General features: G+C 46.3%; 2 protein-coding genes across 2 annotated transcripts in view; one reads left to right on the top strand and one right to left on the bottom strand.

The window, feature by feature from the left end:
* Positions 1 to 14,123, top strand: part of C15H10orf67 (chromosome 15 C10orf67 homolog) — a 108,714-nt gene extending 94,591 nt beyond the window's left edge. Inside the window, exons 17-18 of the mRNA XM_088843666.1 lie at positions 13,712 to 13,799; positions 13,940 to 14,123. Coding sequence (XP_088699792.1) covers positions 13,712 to 13,799; positions 13,940 to 14,123 — 272 coding nt within the window. The remainder of the gene's footprint in view (positions 1 to 13,711; positions 13,800 to 13,939) is intronic.
* Positions 14,124 to 24,110: 9,987 nt separating this feature from the next.
* On the bottom strand, positions 24,111 to 25,493 carry PTF1A (pancreas associated transcription factor 1a). The gene is made up of 2 exons (XM_055424458.2): positions 24,716 to 25,493; positions 24,111 to 24,313 (listed from the first exon to the last, which is right to left on the bottom strand). Exons 1-2 carry the CDS (start codon positions 25,491 to 25,493, stop codon positions 24,111 to 24,113), a joined length of 981 nt encoding a protein of 326 aa, XP_055280433.1.
* Between the last annotated feature and the right edge of the window lie 804 nt (positions 25,494 to 26,297).

A 26,297-nucleotide genomic window follows, 5' to 3' on the forward strand; every position in this document is an offset into this window, starting at 1 on the left:
CAGGAGACACAGGTTTGATTCCTGAATTAGAAAGATCCCCTGGAGAAGGAAATGGCAACCCACTCCAGCATTCTTGCCTGGGAAATCCCATGGACAGAGGAGCCTGGTGGACTATAGGCAATGGGGTAGCAAAGAGTTGGACATGACTTAGTGACTAAACAACACCAACTATTCTAAATACTTTTCAGGTTTTAGCTCTAACCCTCACAAAAACCCTATAAGGTCATCACTCTTGCCTTCTCAAGTCTATAAAGGAGACAGTTGGATACAGAGGGGCCTAGTAAGCTGCCAAGGTTATGACCGCAAATAAATAGATTATTATTTTTACAAAAAAGGCTGGGTTCAGACTCAGACAATGTGGCCCCAGGGGCCAGGTTTTTCACCAGTCAGTTATACTGACTTACTCCAAGACACATGAATGACAATGTGTGGTCCCATTTTCAAAAACACACAGTGGGAAAACATGTGATGTAGCAGAAAGGCTTTGCAGGTGGACAGACTTTGGTTCCCATCTCATTCCAGCCACTTACTCCCTGGGTGACTTCACCTCAGCTCCTTCTGCTGTGTAAAATGGAGGTGGTGACTCTAACTCCTAGCTTTGTTATGAGGATTAAGTGAGGTGACTTGCCTAGCTAACCCCATCCCTTCCTTTCCTCCTGACCTATGGATAATACAATCCCTGGGTTCTGAAAATAAAGTCTGGCAAACCTGCTTTTTAACCCATTACATGACAATTATAATGGCCTCAGAAGTAGGCTAGTGATTTAAAAGAACTGGTGTCTCCTTTAATTCTTATGTTCACCATGCATAAGAAAGAATAAAATTTGTCATTAGTATCAGATCGTACTGTAGATATTTTGAAAAGGGCAAAATAAAACATAAAACATAACTTAAAATAGCATCAGAGGATATGTTTCCCAAGCAAATTGAAATTTACTCTTTGTTACGTTGCAAGCTTTACTCCAAAAAATTCTAGTGTGAAGCAGAGAGTTGCTCTTGCAACAAAGAAAATTTAAGAGATAAAGAAATCCTCATGAATATAAAGAAATTTTTAAAAATGAGGTACGATACTATTGGCAGAATTTCAAAGCAGTCTTTTTTACACAGTAGTAATTATCCCAGGAGATCCCAGGTAACATTATTAATTTGTTTGCTACTTAGCTGTGATAAAATTTGGGATCTGAGCAGCCCATTGTGTACTGTGCACTGCCACAGATTTTATGTACTTAAGAAGACCTTTCTCACAGTCCAGTAATTAGGTGCTATTGACATTGTAATCTTCGAAAACGTTCCTAATGGGTCCCAAAGACACGAATCTCATTGATAAAACCTCAAAGTAACAGTGACCCTTTAAGTGGCTTGTCGGTAAGAGAAACCTCAAACATAAATATCTGAAACACAGGAGAAACCCAAATTTAAACCTAGATTACATTGTATTATTAATTCTCTGAGACTTTTAGTGAAGAAACATGGAAGAGATGATCTTAAAGGTTTTTAAAGAATGGTAGAACTATTGTAGTACTTTGGATAGGTTTTTAAAATCTTTCTTTTCACCGTTTGAAACTTTAGACCTGAAAAGTGTTTCATTCTTAAGCAATTGTAGTATGCACCAAAAGTAGAGTTCAGTTCCCCCATTTTTGTCTTAAACACAAAAATAATTTTAAAAATCACACAAGAGAAGTAGCTTAAAAGATAAAAAGGAAAGTATTTTAGGCATAAGTGTTAGCATTGTTTTAAATGCTAACTAGACTTTCTAGACTTCAGCTATAATTAATATAATTTAGTAAGGTATTCATACTCAAATGCATATTTTATAATATTGCTACATATGTACATTCGTACACAAACAATATACATAACTGATGGTATGTAACATCACTTCACATGTAACTGATGGCTATTAAAAATGTTAAAAAGGGACTCTCCTGATGTACTAAATATAATGTATTAAGGTATCTATTAATGTTTATGATGTCACTGCCACCAACTTTTCTCCTACTTCCCTTATTGTCACCAATTACTTATAATTCAGATGTTCTATTTCTAGGTTATGTATGTCATCCTTGTCTTTCAGATTTGGGCTGACTCTTCACTACCTTTTCCTGGGAATTTTCCTTGCTCTTTATGCCTTTGTTCTTTTTGATACTTTCTATTTGAGGCATGAGATTTAAGATATTGAATGACAAATTAAAGTCTGGAAGACCAGCAGTGTGTCTCTTAACATACCTTTCCAAATGCAGGGAATTTTCAGTGGCATAGGGAAGAGTCAAAATGACTAATTGGATTTGAGAATTCATCACAAAACTCCAAAGTTTTCTTTCTAACTGAAGCTTTGTCGATTGATCAGATAGGGGATTGCGACATGTGAAAAATTAAAATGGATAATCCATGCTTTGAAAACAAAAGGCAAAGAAGAAAGGGAAAGATATACCCATCTGAATGCAGAGTTTCAAAGAATAGCAAGGAGAGGTAAGCCTTCTTAAGTGAACAATGCAAAAAAATAGAAGAAAACAATAGAATGGGAAAGTCTAGAGATCTCTTCAAGAAAATTGGAGATATCAAGGGAACATTTCATGCAAAGGTGGGCACAATAAAGGACAGAAATGGTATGGATGTAACAGAAGCAGAAGAGGTGTCAAGAATACACAAAAGAACTGTACAAAAAAGATCTTAATTACCTGGATAACCATGATGGTGTGGTCACTCACCTAGAACCAGACATCCTAGATTGTGAAGTCAAGTGGGCCTCAGGAAGCATTACTACAAACAAAGCTAGTGAAGGTGATAGAATTCCAGCCGAGCTATTTTAAATCCTAAAAGATGATGCTGTTAAAGTGCTGCATTTGGTATGCCAGCAAATTTGGAAAACTCAGCAGTGGTCACAGGACTGGAAAAGATCAGTTTTCATTCCAGTCCCAAAGAAAGGCAATGCCAAAGAATGTTCAAATTACCGTAAAATTGCGCTCATTTCACATGCTAGCAAGGTAATGCTCAAAATCCTTCAAGCTAGGCTTCAGCAGTACATGAACCGAGAACTTGTGTGTGTACAAGTTGGATTTAGAAAAGGCAGAGGAACCAGAGATCAAACTGCCAACATCCTCTGGATCATAGAAAAAGCAAGGGAATTTTTTAAAAAATCTACTTCTGCTAAGCCTTTGACTGTATGGATCACAATAAACTGTGGAAAATTCTGAAAGATATGGGAATACCAGACAACCTTACCTGTCTCCTGAGAAACCTGTATACGGGACAAGAAGCAACATTTAGAACAGGACATGGAACAATGGACTGGTTCCAGATTGGGAAAGGAGTATATCAAGACTGTATATTGTCACCCTGCTTATTTAACTTATATGCAGAATATATCATGTGAAATGCTGGGCTGGATGACTCACAAGTTGAAATCAAGATTGCTGGGTAAAATATCAACAACCTCATATATGCAAATAGTACCACTTTAATGGTAGAAACTGAAGAAGAACTAAAGAGCCTCTTGAAGGTGAAACATGAGAGTGAAAAAGCTGGCTTAAACTCAACATTCAAAAAACTAGATTGTGGCATCTGGTCTCATTACTTCATGACAAGTAGACAGGGAAAAAGTGGAAACAGTGACAGATTTTATTTTCTTGGGCTCCAAAATCACTGCAGTGGGTGACTGCAGCCACGAAATTAAAAGACACTTGCTACTTGAAAGAAAAGCTATGACCAGCCTAGACAGCATATTAAAAAACTGAGACATCATTTTGTTGACAAAGGTCCATATAGTGAAAGCCATGGTTTTTCCAGTAGTCATGTATGGATGTGAGAGGTGGACCATAAAGAAGGCTGAGCACCGAAAAATGGATGCTTTTGAACTGGAGAAAATTCTTAAGAGTCTCTTGGACTGCAAGGAGATCAAACCAGTCAATCTTAAAGGAAATCAACCCTGAATATTCATTGGGAGGACTGATACTGAAGCTGAATGCAAAGAGCTGACTCACTGGAAAAGACCCTGATGCTGGGAAAGACTGAAGGCAGTAGGAGAAGGGGATGACAGAAGATGAGATGGTTGGATGGCATCACTGACTCAATGAACATGAGTTTGAGCAAACTTCGTGAAGGATAGGGAAGCCAGGCGTGCTGTAGTTCATGGGGTTGCAAAGAGTCGGACACAACTTAGTAGCTGAATGATAGCAATACTTTGAAAATGGTGTTAATAGTTGAAATAGGGGCTTCCCTGGTTGTTCAGTGTTAAAGAATCTGCCTACCACTGCAGGAGACACGGATTTTATCTCTGATCTGGGAGGATCCCACATGCCGCAGGGCAACTAAGCTCATTTTGCACAACTACTGAGTCTGTGCCCTAGAGACTGAGAGCCGCAGCTACCGAGTCCATGTGCCTTAGAGCCCATGCTCTGCAGTAAGAGAAGCTACCGCAATGAGAAGCTCGCACATTGCAACTGGAGAGCAGCCCCCTCTCACTTCAGCTAGAGAAAATCCTGTGCAGCAACAAAGACCAACACAGCCAAAAATAAATCAATAAAATTATTTTTTTAAAAACAAATAGGCAGGCAAAAGACTTTGAATTTGTAAATAAGATCATAACAACTTAGCAGAAAAAATGTCACAACTAATACATGTATTTTATTAATTTGATGGACTGTCTCATATTAATTCAGTCTAGTGATGCTTTTAAGTATGCATGTGTGCTCAGTCACTCAGTTGTATCCAACTCTGCAACACTATGGACTGTAGCCCACCAGGCTCCCCTGTCCATGGAATTTTCCAGGCAAGAATACTAGAATAGATCACCATTTCCTCCTCCAGGGGGTCTTCCTGACCCAAGGATCAAACACAAGTCTCTGGTGATACGTGTATTGGCAGGCTGATTCTTTACCACTGTATCACCTGGGAAGCCTGCTTTTAAGTATTAAGTATATGTAGACAGAATTTCCTCAGACAGTAAAGAATCCGCCTGCAATGCAGGAGACCTGGGTTCGATCCCTGGGTTGGGAAGACCCCCTGGAGGAAGGCATGGCAACCCACTTCAGTATTCTTGCCTGGAGAATCCCCATGGACAGAAGTGCCTGGTGGGCTACAGTCCAGGGGGTCGCAAAGACTCAGACAGGACTGAGCGACTAAGCACAGCACAGGCAGAATTTCATTGAATAAATGCCACAAAGCATATTCCTAATTATGCCCTAAACTGGTACTCAGAGGTTTCCGAAACATGAAGCATGAGGCAAGAATACTTTCTGGTGTGTTATTCATTTACTGGGCCATGAATTGGATTCCAGCTGCCTCTCTGAATCCTGTGGCCACTGATTTCATCCCAAACCCCAGAGGCCCATTGCTGCCTGGTTACTTAAGGGTCATTATAAACCATATAAGCCTTTTATGACGAGTTGACTCACTGGAAAAGACTCTGATGCTGGGAAGGATTGGGGGCAGGAGGAGAAGGGGACGACAGAGAATGAGATGGCTGGATGGCATCACCGACTCGATGGACATGAGTTTGACTGAACTCCGGGAGTTGGTGATGGACAGGGAGGCCTGGCGTGCTGTGATTCATGCGGTCGCAAAGAGTTGGACACGACTGAGCAACTGAAATGAACTGAACTGAACAAAATATTGAGAAAGGTTTTAGGTAGTGTAGAACTGAGAGTGTGTATTAATTTTTTCATTTAGTAATGTTTCTGTTAGAGAAATGGCAAAATGTTGCAAGATATTATGTATGGATTCACACAAATTCATGTACATATCAAGTACACTATTAAGTGAACTGGGAGTGACATTTTGTGAAAGGTTGTGGCTGAACCACGAAAGGACGCCAGGATTCTTGGCCTCTGGAGGAGAAGAATTCAATCCGGAGCCAGAGACGAGGCTTGATCGCTCAGAGCTTTTGTGTAATAAAGTTTTATTAAAGTATAAAGGAGACAGAGAAAGCTTCTGACATAGGTATCAGAAGGGGACAGAAAGAGTACCCTCTTGCTAGTGTTAGCAATGGAGTTGTATACTCTCCAATTAGTCATTACAATGAATTAAAAGAATGTCTGGAGTTTGTAAAGACATCAGCAGACCTACTCCCATAATTTACATTTTAAGATAACAGGATTAGCCAGAAAGTTTAATCCAGAGACTCTTCTCAGGCAGGATACATTATTGTTATATAATCCTAAGGAATGTAGAGGAAAAAGTTTGTTCTTTCTTCCTCTTCGAGAATTCAAGACCCCTCTCACTTTGGGGACCCCTAGACTTCTTATCAACCTGCCTAGGAAACGACTCTCTCATTTGTATGTGAAAGAAACCATATGAATATTCCTTTCAGCAGGAGGAATGCCAGGTTTGGAGTTTGAGGGAATAAATTGAGAACCAAAAGCAGATATTTGTAAGTGAGTGTAAAGAAGTATCACAGGACTCTAGTCCTCAGCCTGTCCCATTCCTGGCTGGTTCAGCTTCTTTAATGTACGTTCCTCATCTTGAATGAAACAATCACATAAAAAAAAAAAAAAGGTCATAGGAAGAAGTAAGTTGTGCACTGTTGCATTCTACACAAACGTAAACTAGAGTGATAAAAAATTATAAAGTAATCTTATTGCTTGTGTTCTCATATTAGTAAGAATGCATTGAGGGAAGGCTTATAGCCTTATTTAATTTAGAAACTTTTTTTCTATGAACTTTTTCAAATATTCAGACAACACAGAATTACATGTTAAATACCCCTTGTGTGTGTGTACATTTTAGGGTATGTGCATGCTAAAACATATCATTACTTCAGTAATTTGGGAAATTCTGTTTGTCTTAATTTTATCTCCCTTTTGAGGGTAGTTTAGCAAGATATCTCAAGAGATGCAATGTCAGAAATGACAGAATGATCTCTGTTCGTTTCCAAGGCAAACCATTCAATATCACAGTAATCCAGGCCTATGCCCCAATCAGTAACGCTGAAGAAGCTGAAGTTGAATGGTTCTATGAAGACCTACGAGTCCTTTTAGAACTAACACCCAAAAAAGATGTCCTTTTCATTATCGGGGACTGGAATGCAAAAGTAGGAAGTCAAGAAACACCAGCAGTAACAGGCAAATTTGGCCTTGGAGCACGGAATGAAGCAGGGCAAAGGCTAATAGAGTTTTGTCAAGAGAACACAATGGTCATAGCAAACACCCTCTTCCAACAACACAGGAGAACACTCTACACATGGACATCACCAGATGGTCAACACCGAAATCAGATTGATTATATTCTTTGCAGCCAAAGATGGAGAAGCTGTATACAGTTAGCGAAAACAAGACCAGGAGCTGACTGTGGCTCAGATCATGAACTCCTTATTGTCAAATTCAGACTTAAATTGAAGAAAGTAGGGAAAACCACTGGACCATTCAGATATGACCTAAATCAAATCCCTTATGATTATACAGTGGAAGTGAGAAATAGATTTAAAGGACTAGATCTGATATATAGAGTGCCTGATGAACTATGGATGGAGGTTCGTGACATCGTACAGGAGACAGGGATCAAGACCATCCCCATGGAAAAGAAATGCAAAAAGGCAACATGGCTGTCTGAGGAGGCCTTACAAATAACTGTGAAAAGAAGAGAAGCGAAAAGCAAAGGAGAAAAGGAAAGATATAAGCATCTGAATGCAGAGTTCCAAAGAATAGCAAGGAGAGATAAGAAAGCCTTCCTCAGTGATCAATGCAAAGAAATAGAGGAAAACAACAGAACAGGAAAGACAAGAGATCTCTTCAAGAAAATTAGAGATATCAAGGGAACATTTCATGCAAAGGTGGGCTCGATAAAGGACAGAAATGGTATGGCCCTAACAGAAGCAGAAGAGATTAAGAAGAGGCGGCAGGAATACACAGAAGAACTGTACGAAAAAGATCTTCACGACCAAGATAATCACGATAACGTGATCACTGACCTAGAGCCAGACATCTTGGAATGTGAAGTCAAGTGGGCCTTAGAGAGCATCACTACGAACAAAGGTGATGGAATTCCAGTTGAGCTATTTCAAATCCTGAAAGATGATGCTGTGAAAGTGCTGCACTCAATATGCCAGCAAATTTGGAAAACTCAGCAGTGGCCACAGGACTGGAAAAGGTCAGTCTTCACCCCAATCCCAAAGAAAGGCAATGCCAAAAAATGCTCAAACTACCACACAATTGCACTCATCTCACACGCTAGTAAAGTCATGCTCAAAATTCTCCAAGCCAGGCTTCAGCAATACGTGAACCGTGAACTTCCAGATGTTCAAGCTGGTTTTAGAAAAGGCAGAGGAACCAGAGATCAAATTGCCAACATCCACTGGATCATGGAGAAAGCAAGAGAGTTCCAGAAAAACATCTATTTCTGTTTTATTGACTATGCCGAAGCCTTTGACTGTGTGGATCACAATAAACTGTGGAACATTCTTAAAGAGATGGGAATCCCAGACCACCTGACCTGCCTCTTGAGAAACCTGTATGCAGGTCAGGAAGCAACAGTCAGAACTGTACATAGGACAACAGACTGGTTCCAAATAGGAAAAGGAGTACGTCAAGGCTGTATATTGTCACCCTGCTTATTTAACTTCTATGCAGAGTACATCATGAGGAACGCTGGGCTGGAAGAAGCACAAGCTGGAATCAAGATTGCTGGGAGAAATATCAATAACCTCAGATATGCAGGATGACACCACCCTTATGGCAGAAAGTGAAGAGGAACTCAAAAGCCTCTTGATGAAAGTGAAAGAGGAGAGTGAAAAGGTTGGCTTGAAGCTCAACATTCAGAAAAAAAAGATCATGGCATCTGGGCCCATCACTTCATGGCAAATAGATGGAAAAACAGTGGAGACAGTGTCAGACTTTCTTTTTTTGGGCTCCAAAATCACTGCAGATGCTGACTGCAGCCATGAAATTAAAAGACGCTTACTCCTTGGAAGGAAAGTTATGACCAACCTAGATAGCATATTAAAAAGCAGAGACATTACTTTGTCAACCAAGGTCTGTCTAGTCAAAGCTATGGTTTTTCCCGTGGTCATGTATGGATGTGAGAGTTGGACTATGAAGAAGGCTGATGGGCGAAGAATTGATGCTTTTGAACTGTGGTGCTGGAGAAGACTCTTGAGAGTCCCTTGTACTGCAAGGAGATCCAACCAGTCCATTCGAGAGGAGATCAATCCTGGGTGTTCATTGGAGGGACTGATGCTAAAGCTGAGACTGCAATACTTTGGCCACCTCATGCGACGAGTTGACTCACTGGAAAAGACTCTGATGCCGGGAAAGGTTGGGGGCAGGAGGAGAAGGGGATGACAGAGAATGAGATGGCTGGATGGCAGCACCGACTCGATGGACATGAGTTTGGGTGAACTCCGGGAGTTGGTGATGGACAGGGAGGCCTGGCGTGCTGTGATTCATGGGGTCGCAGAGAGTCGGACACGACTGAGCGACTGAACTGAACTGAACTGGGCTAAATACTGAGGATGCAGAGAATCTCCTCAGTGCTTGAAGCGTCTATTCTAAGACTGACTCCCAAAGACTAGCACATTCAGTAAAAGTAACACCTGTATTTACAGAGGTCCCATGAAGCAGGGTGAACTTGAGAATGCCTCTGCATTTGTCATCATTACTGTAGCAATGGCTACCTCGTGGTAATAGGATTAACCTCTTCCTCAATAAAAATCATAAAAAGCCAAATACAGAAACAAGATTTAAAATATTTTTAGTGTGTAGATTTTTTCAAACTGTAATTGAAAAATGACTCTATTTATTTGGTGGCCTATAAATTCAAGCATGAGATCATGTGAACACAGCATTTCCTCTAAACATCAGATGTGGGTTAGAGGGGCAGTTAACATTTTAATCTTCCCTGCTTATTTCTAGGGACAAATTTGCTTGCAACTTCAAACTCATACTTCTGCATATTACAGAGACCAAAAGTGCAAATGAAAAAAAAATCCGTTTTCGGATAACTGTCTGAAGCTTCCATATTAGGTATAATGATTTTTTTTTCCCCAAGGATTAGGACAGATTGCATGGGGAGCCCAGGCTTTCATAAAGAGGGGGGTGGGAATTGACTTGGGCCTTCATTTTCTCACAAAAGGCACAATGCAAAGCACATCTGTGAACATTGCATAATTTGTTATGTTCTACAAAGAGGTGGGTTTTTGTTGTACACATACCAAAGCTATTTGGTACTGTTCACCAATAATCTCTATTCAGGTCCAGAAAAGAAATTGGCCTCAGAAGAGTGAAAGAAGAGTAAATTTTTCTTTAAAAATTAGATACAGATTATCGCTTCAAAATGCAGGAGGGAATTTTACAAGTGACGGTGCACTGATTAGCTTTCCAATGGACATCCAGCCCTTCATGAATCGCATACTAGCTGTGGTCAACTGTGACCAATGTGGTTTATTACTCTCCGAAGAGCTGAACTGAGATTACCCATCTAATTTAATTGAGAAATGTTGGGTGAACTTGAACTGTTTCATGGACATGAATGACCAGAGAATTTATTTGATAAGACATTAAAGGCTGAATATGGTAACTATCTCTTTGATGGTTTGATACAGTCATTTCTTTAGTTCATTAGCAAGTCTCTCATAGATTTTTGTTGTCGTTATTATTCTTCGGGTGATTATGTGAACAGCTGAGATGAAAAATGAATGTTTCTGTACAACATCACTAGAAAAAATTTTAAAACTTACCTTTATTGGTAAATACTCATGACAGTTTTTAATGTAGTCTGAAAAGTGACATCAGCTTTCAAGGAAAGGAAGCTAACAGTAATGAAATTGTGGGCAAATTAATAAATCTGCTGTATTTTCATGTGATAGTCCCTAAATTATTTTTAAATGTTGTCTTCTGATTTCATTTATTAAAGGGAAAAAAGACTTCAGGAAGCTAACACCCTTCACATTTTCTTTGTAAACTTGGGAACTTTTGTTGATGGCACCTCAATGAAACATTTAAGATCACTTTATCAATTACAGAGCACACAAGGTAGCATCTGATGAAAAGGTGCTTTCTCTTCATCTGTCTGTTAACATTTAACATAAATTCTGCTGTATTCCCAATGACTAGTGCAAAGGTGTAATTTGGACATTTGCATCTTTTTTAAAAACTGTATTTAAATATGATAGTTTTAAAACGACTCAGAGAAACTCAGAGATGTAAACTCTTAAGAATAAATAACAAAATCCCACATCATGTTCCTAGTGACTCTTTAAGTGGAATTTTTCATCGAAACTTTGTCATTAAAATAGAAAGGCCTTTTGGTTGTGCCCATACAAGCATAATAAATTGTATATGTTTGTGATACTGAATGACTCTTGCCCATATGCTGCACTGCAAAGCTACATGAATGAGGCATTTACCAAATCAGGCCCACCACATTAAACAGAAAAACAATCTTTATTCATGGTAACTTATCAGTTTCAATTAATCAACCTTAACAATGGAAATTCTGATGTGTTCAAGCAACTTGAAAGCAATAGGTCATCTTGAGGGCAGCCATGTTGTGTCTTTGTGCCTAAGGTTTCAAACAAAGGGACATCTCCAATAAATATACATGCATATACATACATACATGTGCATATATATACATACCAAGGGATGGCCGTATCTATGCCGGTTACACCAGCCAGAGCGCGTGTTAAGTGTTTATGACTTTTATCATAGCAAATGTAATTGTTTTCCTCCTAGTATACTTTTTGAGCTCTGTAAGTGTAAACAAAAGGAAAGAAATTTCCATTGGATGACCATCCTTTCAGTTTCTGTGCCGCTATGTGAATAGCATTGTGCAGACCATTCCAATGGTTTTGAAAAGGGGTAACCATTGGTTTGATTTGGTTACACGGTTTAGTAAAGCACTCCCTCCCACTGCCTTAGGGTCTGTGAAAGGTCTGTGACCTGTTTAGAACTGCCAAGTGAAATGTCATGTCGCCCCTCCCAAATGGGAGTATCTGCATTCATTTGATCAGTATAAAAAATGATTGGGGATGGTGAGAGCAGTGCTTTTGAATTGCAATTTATAGCAGTTTACAAAAATGCACATTGTTGGAAAAGAAAACATGGAAGTGTTTCTTTCTAAATTGCATTACCTGTGAAATGTCATTAGTCTTTTAAGGATATTTACATCCTTTTTTAAAATTATTATTTAGGAGGCTTACTTCAAGTAAGGAAAATCAGAATTTTATTATATGATCATTTTTTTAAACTTGTGTTTTGGTTCTAGTATCAGAATTTAAGGAACACAATGTGTCCATGTTCTTAGGATAAACATAATTTGTTGTCATTTCCACTTATTCATTCTGTAAGATGATCTTTGCTAATCAGTTGCATTAGTGGAGGATTCCCAATTATCTTTCCCAGATTCTAGAAGAGATTCATATGCTGGTTGATGTCTTGTCTGCTGGATTTCTAATAGGGAATCTGAAACCACAGGCATATTTAATTCTCCCAGGTCTCCATTATCCCTTCAATGGTTTACTAATGAAACTTCTTCGTTGGATGAATACTTTTTAAATTATGTTACCTTTCGATTCATCTACATGTATGAACAGTTTCACAAAAGAAAATGTTATTTCTTTTCATGAAGTGCACACAAGAGTCCATGAACTTTATCCTGAAAGTTAAGGTAGGATGTTCAAGTTCATAAGTCTTAATACAGCCACTTGGGTTTCTGAGGTCTGGAAGTCTTGAAAACTCCATCTCTTCACCTTAGGCAGTGGGTAGAATCAGACATTATTTTGAAGAATTCTATCAGTAAGAAAAGTTACCTCAGGAAGAAGGCCTCAGAACTTCCCTGGCTGATAATGGGAGGAGAGAAAGAGGAGCCCTGCTTCAGAAAAGACTTGACCCAGATACTCTCCCTAGTACTCCACTTTGAACCTCCCAACCATTGAAAGCTGAGCTTGTCACGTTTTTATCTTTGTTCATGTTAAGCCTTGGAATGACAGCCCGGCTCTGTGTTCCCCTCTCCCACTGCCCCCGCCAGCCGTAAGTGTCCACATTGACACCTACCGGTGACCGCAGGCTGCAATTCTTTGTTGCCTTCTCCACGCTCCTGGCTTTCACTGGGATTAGCTCAGGGCCTTTGTTCCCCTTCAAAGCTGGAACATCACATCCCATGTTGTGGCTTTCCTGTCTCAGACCCCCAACGCTTTCATCACAATTTTCACACCAGGTAAATGTCCCTCCCTAGGGAGCAGAGAGCCCAGCCTGGGGTGAGGGGTGGGGAGGGCAAAACCTCCCCATCCCCAGCTTCAGAACCACCCCAAGTTGATTTTCTTTCTTACTCAAAATTTTCTATTTCATAAGGAGGAGAGTTTGAAAACACAAATGGAAATGTAAACCTGAGTTAGGTCCTTGAACCCAAACACAAGTCCACCCCTGCCTTGTTTTATTCTCTTACAACGGCTCCTAATTCTAGGGCGGTAACTCCGGGAAGAAGATCATTTACTGGCCCTGGTCACAGGCACCTCACACCGTTTCTCCAGTCTGGGACAGCAGGAACACTATCTCAGGGGAAACTTCACCGGCACACGCTCCTTTAAAGGCCTTGGAGGAGCTGACCGCCAGACTGACCTGCCCCCGCCCTCCCCTCCAGGTTACTGAGGAGGCCCCCCGGGCCGGGGCCAGGCCTTGGAGAACCCACTAAAAGTGAGGCAAACAGTGTAAGTGTGTGGGGAGTGGTTTACGTACAGTAAGTAAAGCAAATGACACCTGTCTTCATCTCTCCCTCTGTTTAGTGAGGTCAGAAAATCTGGAGGAAGAATCTCCGGAGGAGGAGCAGTCGACGCCCCGGAACACCGCAGAGAGGGACACGGGTGCTCCCGAGTAGCGGCAAAGAACACTGCGCTGCTCAGAGCGGGGGACGCGGGGCAGGAAGAGGGCCCTTACCACCCTGGCCTAAGGCCTGCCTCCTGACGAGGGACACTGTCTTCAAGGCGTTTCTAACCTAACTGTATCGTCTTCAGATGCCGCATACTCACTGGCGCATCGCACTTGAAGAGAACGCTTAGTGCGCGCTCTGTGCGCACCTTTCCAAACCCTTCAAGAAACCGCTGGCTGGTGCGTGGTGAGCGGGGCGCACAGACCCTGAGCCGCCGCCACATCCATCCGGGCGCTCCCTGGACTCAGTGGGGCGCCCCAGCGCCTTAGGGTGGGAAGGAACGAACTTCAATTAAAATTTAAAAGCCTGAGGCACTAACCCTGTGTCATTCCCTCTCTAATTAATCCACCTGGAAGCCGTATAACGCTAAGTCAAAGTGATTTGCTGTTTACTCATCCACCAACTGATCCATAAAGGCGTACCAGAAAACCTCGAAGGAGACTTTAAATGTCTTCCAAGCAGGTCCACTCTTACATAGGCGCGGGGCTCCTAGACATATATTAAACGCCGCAAACAATTCTTTAGTAAGTGTGGAAACTCTTTGGGGTTGTGTTTCTTGGTAAGCATCAAGATGAAGATTCACGCATCTCTTCTTTCCGAATGTCAGGCACCATTTTCTGAAAGGCCGGTTTGCTTTCATCCGTGCGTAATGGTCAAACCAGCTCTTTTGGTTCCCTTGTCTACAAGTCAGGCCCGGTCTGCAGCCCAGTTTCAAGATCGTAAGCTCTGGCTTACAGATTTCCAAAGACGTTATTAAGTCTCAAGAAATATACTTGTGGTGGCTATCACATAAAGCTGATGTACTCTGGTGCAAAAGAAAGCTACAGAGGCGATTTGTTTGTGCGTAAAAGGCACCAGATTTAATTGGAGAGAGACGTGGTATTTTCAACACGAGGACGCGGGGTGGCATAGCGCCCTGAAGCATTATTCGAGCTTCATCTACTATGCACTATTTGCCACCGTCTCCAAAGGAGTGTTGCCCTAGAAACTTGTTTTAATCTGCTGCTATATATCAACACCTTGTTTTAGCAGTCCTTGGCTGAATTACAGTTACACAGTTTGGCGCTTCTTTCAAATTTCCTCCCATCAGTTTGGCTAAAGAAAGGAATTTTTCTCCTTTAGAAATGAATTGGCTTAATTAGTAAGTAGATTAATGGCAATTGCTGGTGAGTTGGTTTCCAGCAGAGTTTCACCAGAGAGGGTTAATCGGAGTCAGGTCTGGAAGCTTTCCCAGAACTGGCTGCCAGCCATTTCCACCAACCAATCAACCCTACAAGAAGCGGAGGAAGTGAAATAGAATTTATATTCTCTGGGCTGTTATCCTGGACGGAAATTCCTTGGAAGCAGCCTCCTGTTTGGGTGTAGGATGGACTGTTTCACTTCAGAATTTTCAGACAAACTTCGAAAGGTTTCACCTTCAAGATTTATCTGGGTACCAAAAAGGAATTTCACATGGCACAATGAGTGACTCCACAGAACACTGAGGGCGCACTGAAGACTCCTGTGAGGCTCTTAATCAATTTCAGGTTTTACAGAAGTTGTGCAAACCTTCTAAGTTCCACCCTAAATCTTATCTACCAGAAACCTTTTACAAACTTCAGTTGTGTGTTCTGCAGCCTTTTCACTTATTTTTTCCATAGTGATAAAAATGCATTCATAGTTTAACTTGCAGCTGCATTACTCTTGCAAAAAAAAAAAAAATCCCTGCTGAGAAATGCATATAATAGGAAAAACAGATCGGCTGGACAGCAGTGTAATTAATGCCAGAAAGGGCTGAGGCCGGTTTCATAGTTTGTCTTTTGAGGATATCAAGACGAGACCTGGTGAAAAATGACGCATGCTTTAGCATTTCAGAAAGCTGGCAACTGGCAGCGCTTTTCCTTTTTTCTTTGACTTTCTGCCTCGGAACAAAGAGGTCGGCAGAACTAGCTAGGTTGTAATGAGTTCTATGTCCCTAGCACATTAAGTGCATCATGGAAACATATTGTATCGAAATAGTTTGGAGGAGAATACCGGGGATGAAAGAGAATGGGTGCTTTGATCAGCTCCCTGGGGTCCTGAGCGCGCACAGACTGACTTGCAAGGCGTTATTCAGCTCCAGCTAGACACACTTACGACACCATTCAAAGAAATTTGCATATCTGTAATTTATCACATTGGTCCAGAACATTTTTGCAAGGTAAATAAAAGTTGGCTGAATAAAAAAAATCAATCATCGCAGATATAGTGGAAACTGTGAAGTCTGTCTCCATTAAAAGCATAAATAAATATGTCCATGAAACATGATGATTTAGAGGGTGATTTTTTTTTTATAAAATGTCCTTAGAGCAACAGGTTATGTGCTGACAGAGTGTCCGCCATTTCTTTGTGCTTCTACTTTAGGAGAGTGTATGTGCAGCTTCCACTGTAATAAAGGCAGAAAGTTGAATAGATGTGTGGCTATAACCAGCCCGCGACACGCAGAGCAAAATTAGCACACACTTTGAGGAGATGTGAAAGATGGTTCAATCTCCCTGGTGTCTGCAAATGCTAAGGTTAAATTTCATTTCTTCTTCTGTTGATTTCATTGCCAAGCCCTGGTTGCCGAATTTAGAAGCTCAAAGGGATGCAATATCCCAACATCCGGTCAATAGGAAAACTTGCTTTGGAATGCCCCATGAGAACAAGTGAAAATTTAACAGGCAGGCATTGTTCTGAGTTTTTAAACAACCCAGTTAAACAGCAAACAAGAATCTTCAACTTGACCTTGAAAAAGGCTGTGTGCCTGCAGATAATCTATCAAACAAGTGTGGATGACAATGATATATTTCAAAGTATTGTCAGATGAAAAGATTGATAAATTTGCTGCTGCGAAGGGAAAACTTTGGAAACAGGCAATTTACCGCACTCCCTCTGCAGCCTCCTCCTCGGTCCTCACCCCCCCCCCCAACCCCAACCCTACCCCTCCACCCTCCAGCCTTGGGGCTAACTCAGAGGAAGAAGGCCAGTAAATCAGCACTGTAATATTTCTTAAGGGGCACAGAAAAGCTGTGAACAGTACTTCTCATATTAAACGCAATATTTCTTTGCTTTCGTGGGGAACAAAAGTCATAGCAAGACGTCTTTATGGCCAATTCAGTCACAGGCACATCTCTGTTCCCCCTGCAGAAAGGTCAGTGTCGTTGTGTTTGGTCCACCGAGGGGGTGTTTTCACGCTGAAAACTGAGCCAGCTGTCCCTGTCACACCCTCGCCATTGGGGAGCACGCACTAGCTATGGTTATTAGGCACATTCTACACCTGCAAAAATACCGATTTCCAAGACTTTTCAAGGAACTCCTCCCCAGTTCTCATGCCCCCCTCCTCCTTCCTCTACTAAATTTTGACAACACAATTCAAGCACTGGATGAAAGCACTGCACGCAAGAGGAAGGCTGGGGAGGGGACAGTTCAGCCAGCCCCTTGTGGTGTCTATTGAGCAGCCATCAAAGAACCAAGGCATCAAGAATGTTTTCAAAAGTATGGAAAAACTTCCAAATAATTGCTTAAAGACATCTCACATTTGTTATTTCCACACATTCTGTTGAACCCCAGTATTTAGATTTATGCACCAGTGTTAGGTGTGTGTTGTGGCGGGGGTGGAGGGTGCAGCACAGAGTCCTTCCTTGAGAAGTGGTTCTTTTATAAATTTTACTTGGAGTTAGCTTGTCACTGACCAAGGTCAGGAGATAATTTTTTTACCTCCCAGGACCGTCTCAATTCGAGTCCACATCACTTTTTGAAAATCCAAATGCCAACACATTGTTGCTATCCATTTCACAACGCTTGCTCAACTAGATTTCATAATAAAACTCCTTCTAGAAACATCCACTAGCTAGCCCTCTCCCAGGAAACCAATTCCATAGGCTGGCACTGTAGCCCAAACAAGAGAGGAGCTAAAGGGGATCCTGTGCAATTGCTGGAAAGAAATCGGTAAAACCAGAAATAATTCAGGAAAATTCACTCTAAGGGTGGGAATGTTTCAGGCTCCAGTTCCTCCCAGATAGGAGCGGGAAAGGAACTACCGTTCTCTAGGAGCACTTGGGAGTGGTGTGGGGGACTAAAGAGTCCTCTCTGGCGGCAAGGGGTTGGGGGACGAGAAGGAAACAAGGGAGGGTTCAATGAGTCCATGGTGTGTTCCTAATCCAGACCTTTGTCTAAGTCCTACCACTCAACGCAGAAAGAGATACAGAAGTCCCCAGAGTGGCCAAATGCAGAAGTGCCCGGGACGCCTTGGTTTCCCTGGACAAAGGCAGGGGTAAAGCACACCGCGTGCCACGAGAGGCAGGGAAGGGTGCCTCTCATTAGCAGGGACCCTAAATTCTTCCCTGGCGCCTGGGGGCTTCTGCACAGCCCGCCACCACCAAGCAACGCGCCGGCGCCTCTCCAAAGCGACGTCAGCGCAACAGCTTGTTTGGAACAGGTGCCGACCCCCCCACCAGGGAAAGCGTTGGCGTGAAGCGGCGGGGGTCTGCCAAAACCCAAGACCCCCCAGTGGAGCAGGGGAGATTCTCAGTTGTCCGAAAGTAGGGGCGGGCTAGAAACCCGCACCCCGACCACTGCCGCTGTTGGCGCTAGCGCCTCGGCCCAGAGGCAAAACCAGCTCGCCGCAGCCTGCGCCCCGGGCCACGGGACCCTCTGCAGGCGGCCGTCCGAGGGCTTCCCTCCGGGCCAGGGGGCATTATTACCCCGGGTCTCCCCAAAGGAAGCCTTGGATCCCATCTCCTGCCCTCCTTCAGGCCGTTCGGACCCCTCTCTGCTCGCCGCTTCCTGGAGCCCCTCTTGGAGACTTCCATGCGCAAAGATTGCAGGGCTGCGGAGAGCCCGGTGCCGGACAGCCACTTCCAGCCTCGAGGGAAGACAGACAGCCCCCGAGCCCCGACTGCCCCGGGAGCACGGGCTAGGCGGGCCTCGGGGGATTCCGGTCCGACTCCACCCCAGCTCTCCGGAACCCTGGGAACGCAGAGCAGCGGGCTGGGCGCATGCGCGCCTCCGGCCAGGGTCCCTCCCCAGCCCGCCGAGTTTGGGGAAAGTTTGGCGAGGTTTGCCTTGGCAGCGGCGGATGTCCCAAAGGCCGAGTTGCCCTGGGGATGGGACCAGGAGGCCCCCGGAGTCCCGGGAGCCGGCTCGGCGGGGGCCCGAGGGCTGAAAGGCGGCAGAAGGTGGGGAAAGGGAGGCCTTTTGTGTGTGGCACAGGAGAGTCGCTTGCGCACAAACGCAGCAGCGCGCTCCGCCGCCGCCTCAGCCTCCGCCGCTGCACCTCCGCCTCCGAGGCGCTTCATTACAGCCGAGCCCTTCCCCCTCCTCCCCCCGGCCCCGGCCTTTGTTCGGCTTGAAAGTAATGCTGTGAATTAAAAGAAATGACAATATTTTCTATCTGCTTGAAAGTCCAAGAGAAGAGCCCTTGAGCTTGGCAAAAATCAGGCAAATCATTCATCATGCCACCCCGCACCTGTGGTCTTGGCATTGAAAACCCTCCAGACCTATTCCTATTAAACTTAATTATTCCCCCAAAGCACACAATGGTTGAAATGGAGCAGGTTGGAGTCTGTTTATTGGTGGTAAATGTTTTTCTGAAGATCTTCTGAATCTCATTGTTAGCTCGTTGTTTGAGGCTGCCCTCTTTCTTTCAGACTAGAGTAGCCTTGGACTTTTCAATTTTCAATCGTAACATCTGCTTAATCGTACGGATCAAAATATGGAGACACAAAACATATGTAATGGTTGATTTGTTAAATCCTGGTAATGAGTTATTAACAAGGGAAAACAATAGGCCAGGATGGTGAGAGCCTTATGGTAACAGAGTCACTTTATGTAACGCCTGACGTTTCCCTTCTTGATAAATGGAACTAAGGTCTGAGCGCCAGGTGATAGCAAGAAAATCAATGTCTTTAGGGGCCAGCACGGAGACTTTTTTTCTATGTGAAAAATTAGGAGACATAAAATTTAATTGGCTGATCAGGAGGGGGGGAAACGGTGGTCTTAAGTTTAATTGCCAGTAGGCTTAGCAAGGGAGACAAAACAAGATTTGGGCCTGTTTGTTTTCTGCACCCCAGCCTCAAGTCCAAGTGTATCATTGAAAATGTGTTTTATTATAACACATGTCATGCTTTACAGTTCCCATATTGTCTAAAGACAATAGTTAATGGTACATTAAAGACAGGCAAACCATGCCAACACGTCTTGGAGACATTGTAAGGGCCTCTCTCTTTGCTTGTTTTAGGCAGCTGCAGCCCAGGACCCAGAAGCACAAAAAGAACAAGTTTGAAATACCAGGTGCACCCTGGAGAACCACGACAGGGATTGATATGTTATAGCCCAGGACATGAACCTAGCAATAAAGATATCATTGCAATTGTCTGCGGCTTCCACGGCCTGTAAAGCCGGGAGGCCCTGAGCGGCCTGCATTCTGGCAGCCCCAGTCTCCCTCCCTGGGTTTCCCCATCTCCCTGGGCCAAATCCGAACACCTGTTGGCCAGACCCCACATCCCCATCGTGGGAATCGCTTCCTCCCAGTGGTTCCAGATCTCAAAAAACGCAATTGGTTGTAGAATTATTTAGGACCATTCCCACAGGCTGCAGAAGGCTTTGGGAGGCGGTGGGAGGGGAGGGCGAGGGAGAGAGGGAGGGCAAGGGCGCTTCCCAGAGAGGTTCTCGCCAGGGAGTGCTCAACTGGTGTTTGTTCAACCCCGCAGCTGGTACTCGGTGCCACCGCAAAGGCCCATTAATGGAAATGGGATGAGTTTATGGATTTAAGAGGCTTCACACCCTCTCCACCGAGGGGCGTTAATCCTGGTCGTGGCAGATGAGCAGTCCTGGGAATCACCCTCAGCCGATTTCACAGGAGTTCCCACACGGCTCTTTATGCGCCCTGCTCCCAGCCTGAGGAGGGGCGGGGAGTTCACCCTCTTTCCCACCTACTTTTTTTCTACCTTACGTGACCGATGGGCTCCAGAATTCAACTTTTTTTATGAGGGCTTTTAATTAATCCATAGTGTGCCCTCTCTGGGAAGGGAGAGGCTTTACAAGGGGGCTCCTTTGCAGAGGCCAGCCAGTTCAGGATGAGGAAGAGGGCTCCCCTGTTCTTGTCCCCATCCTCCTCCCCCACTCAGGAGCCACCCCACTTCACCTCACCTCCAACACAAGAACCTCCTGATGGAAAAACAGTGCGGAGGTTTGCTGCCTTGGCTCCCAGCTTCTGAAAATGGAAAGCTGCCTTTTTGTGACATGTAATATCTTTTAAGACCCACACCGAGAAGACCCTGACCCCCACGCTCACCAGAAATGTAGGGGAGCGAGAGGGATGGGAGAAAGGGCTTTTATGGACTAGAACCCTAGGCACTCTGACACCAAGGCAGAATGACTAAGAACCTGGGGTGGACACCAGGAGGATGAATGGACTGGAATTAAGGATGTGTGTCTGGTGGGAGGTGCTAAGATATAGGGAGAAACTACTCAAATTCCAATCTTTGGCTTTACCAAACCCTCTTCTGTATGCCACCCCCACCCCCATCCCCACCCCATGGCTGCTTGCAATGGAGTCTGGGCCACTAGAGAATGATTCAGCCAGCTTGCCAGTGGAGATCAGAAAAGGCCTCCCTTCTGGGCTTGCAGCTTCTTTATTATGCTAAATGGACAAGGGCAGCCAGGAAGGCCTTTAAACTCTTTCTCCTGGTGGTCCCAGGCTGGGTTTCAGGGCAGGGGCTGGTGAGTATTCAGAATAGGAAGGCCAAGCAAAGGTTCTCCACAGCCATCCGGAAGCTTGGCTTACTGGGTTATTTTCATATGCATTTTTGTTTAAGTTGGAAGAAAAGTCTGGACTTAGAAGAAACACTGAATACCTGCCACTCAAGCTGCCCCCACAACAATCTTTCCAGTGCCAGGCTGGATTTACTGGCCAGAGCTGTCCCAGGCCAGAGGCTCTCCAGCCTGGCGCTGCCACCGGGAGAGCTGCTCCTGCACCAAGCAGGGCGCAGCTCCGGCCTCTCCGACGCCAAAGGAGACTCTGAAATGATATGTTTGTTCTGCTGCTACTGCTGCATTTAAAAAAAAAAAAAAGAATTGCTACACTAGGATGAATGGATTATGAGTAAATAAAAAGAAGCTGTCAGTCTCTTTGAAGGTTGTGTTTAAAGGGACTTGCCAAGTCAGGACAGAAGAGTGACAAGATAGAGACCCTGGTGTTTTACATGCTCAGCCTGGCTCTTCCGCTTCATCTGCACCGCACTAAAGGGTGTCGTTGAAGCATTGAATCACAAAAAAAGTGGCACGCAAAATAAAAGGTGCCACATCACAATGATGGTAGTGTTTGAAGGGCAGAGTGCCACATCCCGTAATCCAATTGAAACGCAGGTCTATGCAGCCGAAGTAAACGGTACAGAACTTACATAACTTATAATTAAGTTGAAGTCTGCCTACTATTTGACTTTCTAATGAGTGTAATGAGATTACATGCCTGATAGAAGCACTTGTGCAAAAGCAACTTTCGTGTTTAATGAGGCCCTAATACAGGACAAAATCGAATTATTTTCTCTCGTTCCCAAATTCTTCCTCCAGTGTGAAATCTCCATCTTTTAGGGGGAGGGACGGGTGGGGCTGGAAGGGGTGAGAGGGTCCATGGTCAAGGGCCTCCTGGGAGCTTGGCGACCCAGAATCTCCGCGCGTCTGGCCAGGCCGCGCTGCGGGTCGGGCTCGCGGCCTCGCTTTAATTGCTCTTGGATGACGTCCATGGCACCCGCGGCGCGCGGGGAACCCCTCGGTGGGTCTGAAACTAGGTTAAAGCAATTAGCATGCTGCCGACATACTGTCCCTCGGCAGGGCCTTGGGTACCAAGGGAGATGCGCCATCGTACCTTGGCCGACCAGGCGGCTGCGGGCCGGGGAGTGGCATCTCGGTTCCCCAGGGCCTGCGGGGCGCGGCGTTGTGGATCAGCCAGGAAGAGCGCGCCGGACGCGCGAGACCTTGCTCCGCGCCTCCCGCTCCGCACCCGCGCGGTCCGAGCGCGCGCGGGGTCCCGCACTCTGAGCCGGGCGCCCCGACTCCCGCTCGCAGCCGAGCGCTCCCTGAGGGCCAGGGAGGTGCCCGTAGCGGCCTCGGAGATTAGTCCGAACCCTAGCTTCCTGGGCGCTCCCCGCTGCGCCCTTGCGCTTCTCCCCTTCGCTAGGGGGCGGCTCTCTGCCGGAGCCTCGCCTTCGCCCCAGGCTGCTTGCCTCAAGGGACTAGCTTCTGCTGGAGGCAAAACCGAGTCAATTTCAGAAATTACCCAGTTGCAAAAGCGGCAGAGAGGGCATGCGCCTTTCTTGTCTTATCTCAAAGACCCTGGGTTTTGTTGGGAAACATCTGAGAGGGGTCTCCGGCCTCAACCTGGTGGCTTTTCTCATTTCCTTTGAGTATATCTGAGTTCCATGTACCTGATGCTGTAACTGTAGAAGGGATGGGTCACAGGGCAGCTTAACAGCAACCCCTTCTCCCCAGCCCTTGGAAGCAGAAAGGCGTCTTCCCTTTACTAGCCCAGTTAGCCCACTGTCGCCACCGGACCCACAGTGTCCACTTTATACACTGTGATTACGCAGGGTGCCCATGACCTTGGATAAGTCAAATGTCTCCCAGCCTTAGCTTTCCCATCTGAAAGAATGAGAGCAACAAATACTCCATGACCCATTTGCTTCCTAGGGTGTTAGGACTGGGATGCAGATGAAGGGCTCTCCCAGAGAAAGGAGGCCTAATCCTCTAACCCACTCCCTTTAAGCTAAATCTAGAAGGTGGTTCTTACTGTATAGCTCCATTTGGGGTCTCTGGTTCAGTTTTTTGTTTTTTCTTCTTTTTACAAAGTAGGTTAATTCATCTTTAATTTAAAAATACAGCTACACCCATTAAGTATAAAACAACTTTTAGAAAACGGTATGAATAGCATTTATTAACATTGCTTAGAAATAAACCGCATCTGGCAATAAATTAGCATGACGTTTTCTGGTCAGAGTTCTTCCAATAATGCAGAGTTCTGCCAAAGGTGCTGGGGGAGATCATAGACTATTGCATATTTTAAGAAAATCAGGATAAATTATATAAATTATATATTTAAAAAGAGATCATCTATTTCATTAACTCGACAGGATAATAAATAGATAAATAACAGTTGATTGCCATTAGAAAAATGTGATTCTTAAGTTACATTTACATTATAGATATTGACATGTACAATATGCACACAGAATCACGTCCTCAGGCAGGTCTGGGACTTCTCAGGACACAAACTCAAAGGGCGGTTCGTTTTCTATGTTGTTGAAGGAAGGCTTGCTGTTGAGTTTTCTGGGATCCTCTGGGGTCCACACTTTGGCTGTTCGGATAATATTTTGTTCTTTGAGTTGTTTTTCATCAGTCCAAGAGAGAGAGTGTCCCGCAAGGGGAGGGAGGCCATAATCCGGGTCGCTGGGGGAGGGGGACCCTGAGGGGGTGAGAAGAAGGAAAAAAAAGATTGTGAATGTCCAACTGCTCCCAGCAGTGCCCCTCCGGTCCTCTGGGATCCCCTTTTGGGCGCTTTGACAGACAGGCGTCTTTGGTTACTCTGAACAACACTCTTTCTCCACCCCGCGAGCCCCCAGCGCCCTCATCCCGCAATCCCAGAAGTTGCAAGTCTATCCTGGACGCGCACCCTCTGGGACGCCGTCAGAGTGGCGGAAAAAACCTCAGAAACGCCAACTCCAGTTCAAGGTGGCCGGTACCCACAACCCGCCCGTCTGTCCGTCCGTCAGTCAGCTGGTCGGTCCGTTCACCCAGCCCCCGCCCCGGGACCTTCCCGTTCCCGTCGCCCCCCACCCGCTACGAGCTGGGAGGCGGACGCACTTACGAGTACCCCGGTGGCAGATGATGACCTTCTGGGCCTGGCTGCTCGGGCTGTCCGCGCCAAGGCGCCCTCCGCTGCCCGGACCCCTGCCGCCGCCCGCGCCGCCGCCGCGCAGGGGCAGGTCTGCCTGCACCAGCTCGCTGAGGAAGTTGATGTAGCCGATGGCCAGGCGCAGCGTGTCCACCTTGGAGAGGCGCTTTTCGTAGGGCAGGGTGGGGATGTGCGAGCGCAGCCCCTCGAAGGCGTCGTTGATGGACTGCATGCGCCGCCGCTCGCGCACGTTGGCAGCCTGCCGCAGCTGCTGCAGCTCCGCCTCGGAGCGCACCCGCCGCCGCCGCCGCGCAGCCGCCGCCCCGCTCAAGCCACGCAGCCGCGCCCTGGGGGACAGCGCGGCCGCCCCGGCGCACCGGTAGGCCAGGCATGAGGGCGGAGAGCCCGGCGAGTAGGGGAAGCCGCCGGGGGGCGCCCCCGCCTCGCAGCAGTAGCCGCCGCCGCCGCCGTCCTCCGGCTCTGCCAGGCCCCCCGGGGGCGGCGGGGCGAGTGCGTGGGGGGCCGCGGGAGGCGCGGGCTGCAGCAGCAGGCACGCCTCGTCGCGGTAGCAGTACTCGTGCAGCTGGTGGCTGAGGAACTCCACCTCGGCCTGTTCGTCGGCCAGTAGCTCATCGCCGTCCTCCAGAGGGTCCCGAGAAGACTGGTCGGTGAAGAAGTCCTCCTCGTCAAAGTAAGAGGACGGGAAGGCGTCCAGGCCCCCGGGGAAGTGCTCTAGCAGCACCGCGTCCATGCTCTGCGCCGCCGAGGGCCCGGGGGACTGCTGGCCTAGGGTAGGAGTGTTCTCTGGAAGTTTGCGGCTGCAGTTCGGGCTCGTCGGGCAGCCCCCGCCCTCCCGGTCCGGCACGGGAGGCAACGAGGACCGCCCCCCCCCGCCCCGGCCTCCCTGGAGTGCCCGCGGCCGCTGCGCTCTGGACGGCGCCCGCGCGGCGTTGGGGAGGGCTGTGGCGACCGGCTGAAGCTGAGGGCCGGCACGCGAGGATTCTTATAACTACATCCACAGGCGCGTGCCAGGGACCCGCGGCGCCAGCCAATCACCAAGTGCGGGGTGCCGGCGGGGAGGGGGCCGGGAGGCCGGCTGGGGCCGGGGAGGCTTTCCTCCCGAAGGGAGCTCCCGGGGCGAAGGGGAGGCGGGGCCGCGCGGCCCGGGGCTCCTCACGCCCCTCCCCGCCCGCTCCTCGGGCGAGTACCTGCCGGGCCAGCGGCTCCAGGGGCACCTGCGGCCCCCGGCGGCCTCCGCCAGCCGGCGCGCGATGCGCCCAACTGGGCCCTTCCGCCCTGGGACTGGGCTAGTGGCGCGCGGCCTCTCCGCGCAGCCACAAAACGCCCTAGCGGGGCGCGTCCGCGGCCCAGACGGCGGGAGCGAGTCTCAGACTGAGCTCGCTGCTCCTCCGGCGGTGGCGCAGCAACTGCGGGCAGCCTGGACAGTTCCGGCGGTGGGTTTCGCCACCCCCACCCCCGGAGAGCGAGCGGGCCTCCGGCCTGGGTTCCATTCCGGCCTTCTGTCTCGCCGCCGAACCTTTCCAGGACTCTGGTC

Source organism: Moschus berezovskii, chromosome 15 (genome assembly GCF_049115385.1).
Source record: "Moschus berezovskii isolate FMDL1 chromosome 15, NW_MosBer_1.0, whole genome shotgun sequence".
NCBI lineage: Eukaryota > Metazoa > Chordata > Mammalia > Artiodactyla > Moschidae > Moschus > Moschus berezovskii.

Coding starts and splice junctions, on each gene's coding strand:
- PTF1A (XM_055424458.2), bottom strand. CDS start 25,493: ATGGACGCGGTGCTGCTAGAGCACTTCCCCGGGGGCCTGGACGCCTTC. Junction 24,314..24,715: donor CATCTGCCACCGGGGTACTC/GTAAGTGCGTCC, acceptor TCACCCCCTCAG/GGTCCCCCTCCCCCAGCGAC.